A 5417-nucleotide genomic window follows, 5' to 3' on the forward strand; every position below is an offset into this window, starting at 1 on the left:
GCAGTCCCCGCGGCAGAGCTGCCGTGCCCGCCCGCTCGGGCTGCGCCGTGCGGAGCTGCTGCTAAAGAACGGTCTGTTCCAGTGCACGTGGACCAGCACCACTTCTACTTCGACGTCGGCCCGATGGAGAAGGGCGAGCAGCTGCTGAAAGCCGAGTTCAGGGTCTTCAAACTGAAGAGGACACATTGGTCTAGAGGGTCCGACGTGAAACACTTCTGCAGAGTAAGTGGGGAAGTGATTTCTCAGTTAAACACTTAATCGTGCTGTCGTTGACACTGAAAATGAGACGTGCAACTGCGTACCATATAAACCTGAGTTACTTTTATGTCTATTTGATTGTTGCCCTCACTTCTTTGCCTCCAGCGTGCAAAGAAGTGTAACGCAAGGTTTTGACTTTGTCGGTATGCTGTCCTTTGTGCTATGGCAGTGAGCTTTCCCTAAAGACGCCAATGTCAGACCTGTTCCAAACCATACCATACTTTTCTGGGGTTTGAGATGTTTTGGAATTCGAATCGAAATTTATCTCCTCGAGCTGCTCTGAAAAATAACAATAGCAAACGTGGGTTCATAGGAAAACAGGGTGGGTAAGGGTTCTGACATTGAGTGTAGCTGGCAAAGGGTAGAGTTGGACTTTTTACAAACCTGAAAATGTGAAGGAACGAAAGACTTTCATGGTATCAAGCGTTCAAAATAGAAAGAGCAGGGATAGTCAGTATATTTTTCTAGAGTATCAGTCTGGTATCCTGGCTCTGAACACATCTAGAAGTAGATGTATGTTTTTGTATTAAACTGCCCAAAACCTACTTTTTGCCTTATTTAGGATGATGGTACAGTTTTACAGCTATGATGTGGCAGAAATGTGCATATTCTTCATCTTCCTTGTTTTGCTGGAAGACCAATCGGTTTAATTACTTACTTTTTTTTGTATTGTTCTTATGAAGGTGGAAGTGTATGAGCTCTTGGAGAGTGGAAGTAAGCCACAAAAAAACCATCTCATTGCATCAAGGTTATTGTCTATGTACACAGAAGGCTGGGAAGTCTTCAACGTCACTCAGACAGTAAGCAGAGAACTCTGACTTCATTCCGTTTCTAAATCTCTTAAGGTGACAGTCAGCTTCTAAATCCAGCATTGCCATTATGCTGGGTTTTGTGGTCAATTCAAACTAAAGGACAAGCAGTAGAGGGAGAAACTTTCTCTCTACTCTTAAAAGTTCACCTGATGTTACCTAAATTAAAGAAGTGTTTATATACTGCTAGCAGCACAGGCATGGTGTGAATTGAGTAACCCAAACCTAGTAGATGGAGGGACATCAGGCCAAGTATGTCATTGTGATTAAAATATATTAGTCCTTAGACTGCGGAAGGACTTGGCATTGGTTGTGTACTAAGAGTAGGTTTTAATTTCTTCTTTTTATTCTGGTGACATTTCTACAGAGTAGTATGCTTTAACGTTGTATTCTTGGAATTTGTCATGGTTGGATTGCTTTTCGTTTAACTTCTCCTGTAGACTTCTTTATGTGTTAACTTCAGCATTTGTTTTGCAGATATCCATAAATTATTACAGTAGGTGAATGCCTTTCCATAGCAAAAAAACCCCAACCAGATGTGGTTTAAAACACAAAGTTTCTTGGGTTTAAAACTGTATTCTGGGACAGTGTTTTTCATTGCCTAAGCTTTATGATCAGACTGAACAGCTGCTTGGATGACTGGCGGAGTTGCATCTTAAGTCATGATATGCCTGCTTGAGAATGGTCTGGCCTTATCTATTAATGTGTAATTATAACAATTAGATAAGTAAATTTGCATGATTGCAAGTTAATTTCTTCAAATGCCACGTTTGTTGGATTGAAATGAGTCTTAATAGTATGGAAAGTCTGGAGAGCTCATATTATTCTGTTGAGGTTGCTATGAAAAATAGATTTCTAGCTAAAGTCAGAAAGGGTTTATTTTAATATTAACTTCTAGACTCATAGATTCATTGGTATATTCTCTGAAATTAATTATCTTTCTGTAAATGTAGCTTCGGGGAATGCATGTGCTATTTTGTATTTTTAAGTGTTGAATTACTGGTTTAAATATTAAACTCAATTGAGTCTCAGCTATACAGTTATCTCACTTCAGTCATAATATACATCCTCGTGCTCTCATAGCTTGTTGCCTGTTCCCTTTTCCTAATATAAACATTGCTTAATCATAATGCTGTAATAAGAATATTGAAACAATATTTTTTCATTTCCTTGTCATCATCAGGTTTCCAAGTGGGTTAGAAACAGCAGCTCTAACCATGGTTTTTTGATAACTACAACACATGTGTTCAACAACAGAACTGAACACAACCTGGTTAAGTTTGCCAAGAGCCAGGGCACTTCGCAGGAGAGTAGAAATGCTCTCCTTGTCCTCTTCACTAACAGTAACAAACGGGGATCTTCCAGCTTTGTACCCTCATCCACAAGTAAGTTCGCTTGAGTTTTAGAATATGAACTGCCTGTTCATCTTCTGTTACCTCATGTATACCTAACCTCAGTTATTAACTTGCAGTGTTGGACGGTTTTGAAGTTCAGCTTTGTCAGAGTTTGATTTGATAGTTGATGCTAGCAGGTCACCCAGCATCTTAAGTTGCCTTTTGCCTCAGAAAAACTGGGTTTGCAGGACATATTCATAAATCCTATGGGGAATCTGGATTACTTTTGTTTGTAAAGGGGTGGAAATTCCATTTATTTTAACTGTTATTTATTTTATTTTTTCGGTGGTGAAGTTTGCATGAAAATTGTGTATTAGGTTTAGACTGAAAAAACTCAGTGACCTGAAAAACTTCCTGAAAATGCTGGTAAAGTATCTGTAAGTAGAGTTAATAAGTGCCAATTTTCAAGACTGAAAGAGGCTGCTAAATAAGCAATTTGAACCTCTCTGTCCTTGGCTTGGTTTTTAAGCACCTGGTTAACCTCAGTAACAAATTAGCATTGTAACTAAAGGCTGCTTTCATCAAAGACCACGCCCTCATGCCTTAAATTACAAGCAAATGTCTTAACCTCTCCCTGTGGTCTTCCAGTAAAACCAACTAAGGCTGAATTTTAGGGCCTGTTAACTGCAAGGAGCGAAAGCTGGGAGGAGGGGCAAAAATCACACTCTTCTGGGTTTGCAGGCTTTTCTGGCAAACGATTGTGTTTGCATATTGGAAAGAAGCTAGGTAGGACTTACACCAGTGTTAAGAAGTAGGTAGTGAAATTGATTAAAAATAAAAAATGAGGCTGGCCTGTTTATTTTTGTTTTCCAAAGAAAAATTAATAGTGAAATCCTAGATTCAAATTTAATGAGCATCAAGCTCTGCATATTCTGTGCCAGGACTGAGAAACTGATACCGATTTCTCCATGAAGAAACTCCCTAGAACTGTCTGGGTTTTGTGGTCAGTGACCATGCACAGATTTTCTTCTACCAGCCTCTTTATCAGTGTGTTTCAGCCTCTTTATGTGTACTTCTATGGACATTTATCAGGGCTTCTCAGACAATACTCTAAGAAAGCATCCTGTTGTCAGTAAGCTTTGTTCTTTAGCAGAGTTGTGTAAACCTGGTGGTAACCTTTTCAGACCAAAAAATTGGAAAATGTATTTTTTAGAATGTTACTTTGCAGGAGTACACTCTGCTTTGCAAGCATATGGGTACTTACTGGCAGAACACCGGAGAGAAAAAGGCTGTGATCTGCACCCTCTGTTAGCACTGCTCAGCATGATGTATGTTGTAACAGTGGTCATGTAAAGACCATTAATACCATTCTGACCAGAAAAGGGACTGTGCAGTTTACAGCCTGTATTTGGTGGATCATTGGGTTTTTACTTTCTGCTGAATTGGGGTCTTTCAGCACACAAAGTGAAACACAAGATTTGGTAGTTTGGAAATAAGGCTGAACTGGCAATTGGATACACAATTCATGTGATTACACATCCCTTCTGGTACTTGCACAAGTTAAGTGTCATTTCACAATGGACTCTGATGTAGATTTATGGACTAGACTTTCATGCAGAATACTGTATTTAGTAAATTAATTTTGTTTGTGAAATATTAACACACAACTTCCTTTCAGAATCAGAAGCAAACACTGCCAAAAATGATGCTTCACACATGCCTCATGAAACTGATGTCATGGAAAGCAGCAGTGCAAGCAGGAACAGGAGACCTCGAGCTGCCAAAAGCCAGGGAACAGCGTGTCATCGAAAGGAACTCTATGTTGACTTCCGTGCCATTGGCTGGTCAGGATGGATTATTTACCCAAGTGGATACAATGCATTTTATTGCAGGGGATCCTGTCTCTTCCCTTTGGGGGAAAGTCTAAATGCGACAAACCATGCTACAGTTCAGTCCATTGTCCATACACTGAAACTCTCTCAAGATGTCAGCACACCCTGCTGTGTGCCAAATGAATTGAAGTCCCTCAATCTTCTCTACTTTGATGACAAAGAGAATGTGGTCCTTAAAAATTATAAAGACATGGTGGCAACAACCTGTGGTTGTCATTAGCAGGACCTTTTATTGTCTGCATTTGGTGTGCACCTGGATTCAGCTCCCCATTTGCCACTGTAGATACCAAAGGAGATGGAGTTTCAGTGTGCAGGAAAGAAGAGCCAGAAACTCATCTGTGCTTCAGATCCTTTGCTTCTCGCCATGGCTGTGTGGAGAGGTGGTTAACGATTGCTTTTGAAGAGCTGTGGAGTTCAGGACCTCCATGGAGAGCTCTTGGACTCCCTGAACACTGGAGGAAACCATTAAAATCAGGAACTTGCTGTGTGAAGGAATTGACACATTTAGGTTCAAATTAAGGTCTTGTTCTGTATATTGAGGCTCAGAATTTCCTGTCATTTAACAGGTGTGGTATCCTGCCTCAATCCAGGATGGGGTGCAAGTGTCTTGGTAACACCAAGGTAACATAAGCCAAACCTTATTCAGTTTTGGCTGCATGATCCAGTGGGGATGTGCATTCCTACATGGAGCTTTCAGGGTGTTTGCCCAGAGCTGCTCTGAGGTCTCTACCACCTGCAGATCATTACCAGGAAGTGCATTTCTTGCCCTGTGCTTTATGCAGCTCTACCAAATGCAGAAACCTGCTTTAAGTCCCTATGGGACTTGCTAGCCAGTCTGAGGGGACAAATAGGTCAGTATTTGTCTGGGAATCAGTAAACTTGACTTCCAACTCAGGGCTGTATCTCTGAATGATGAAGGGTCAACCAGTCCCTCTCTCTGTAAAATCATTTTCTTCCACCGTCGTCTGCTGTGGCTGTTAGGCTGCATAGCACCAGAGATTGCCTCTGTGTATTTGCACTGTATCTGTACAATGGGATCCTATCCTCATGGATCAGAATCTTCATAGTTTAGAAGGAAGAAAGAAACATTCATCTTTGGAGGTCCATGAGAACATGCTGGATGC

The 5417-nt window shown here is 40.8% G+C and overlaps 1 protein-coding gene across 1 annotated transcript; it reads left to right on the forward strand.

Moving 5' to 3' along the window:
* The first annotated feature begins 123 nt into the window (after positions 1 to 123).
* LOC103810317 (bone morphogenetic protein 7-like) lies at positions 124 to 4513 on the forward strand. Its single transcript, XM_009083217.1, has 4 exons — positions 124 to 222; positions 942 to 1058; positions 2251 to 2452; positions 4080 to 4513. Exons 1-4 carry the CDS (start codon positions 124 to 126, stop codon positions 4511 to 4513), a joined length of 852 nt encoding a protein of 283 aa, XP_009081465.1.
* The last annotated feature ends 904 nt before the right edge of the window (positions 4514 to 5417 follow it).

This window comes from Acanthisitta chloris, unplaced genomic scaffold (assembly GCF_000695815.1).
Source record: "Acanthisitta chloris isolate BGI_N310 unplaced genomic scaffold, ASM69581v1 Scaffold45589, whole genome shotgun sequence".
NCBI classification, from domain to species: Eukaryota; Metazoa; Chordata; class Aves; order Passeriformes; family Acanthisittidae; genus Acanthisitta; species Acanthisitta chloris.

Bases quoted from the DNA above. Each gene is read 5' to 3' on its own strand.
- LOC103810317 (XM_009083217.1), top strand. From the start codon at position 124: ATGGAGAAGGGCGAGCAGCTGCTGAAAGCCGAGTTCAGGGTCTTCAAA. The intron at 1,059-2,250 runs GTAAGCAGAGAA...TGTCATCATCAG, and splicing joins TCTTCAACGTCACTCAGACA to GTTTCCAAGTGGGTTAGAAA. The intron at 2,453-4,079 runs GTAAGTTCGCTT...ACTTCCTTTCAG, and splicing joins CTTTGTACCCTCATCCACAA to AATCAGAAGCAAACACTGCC.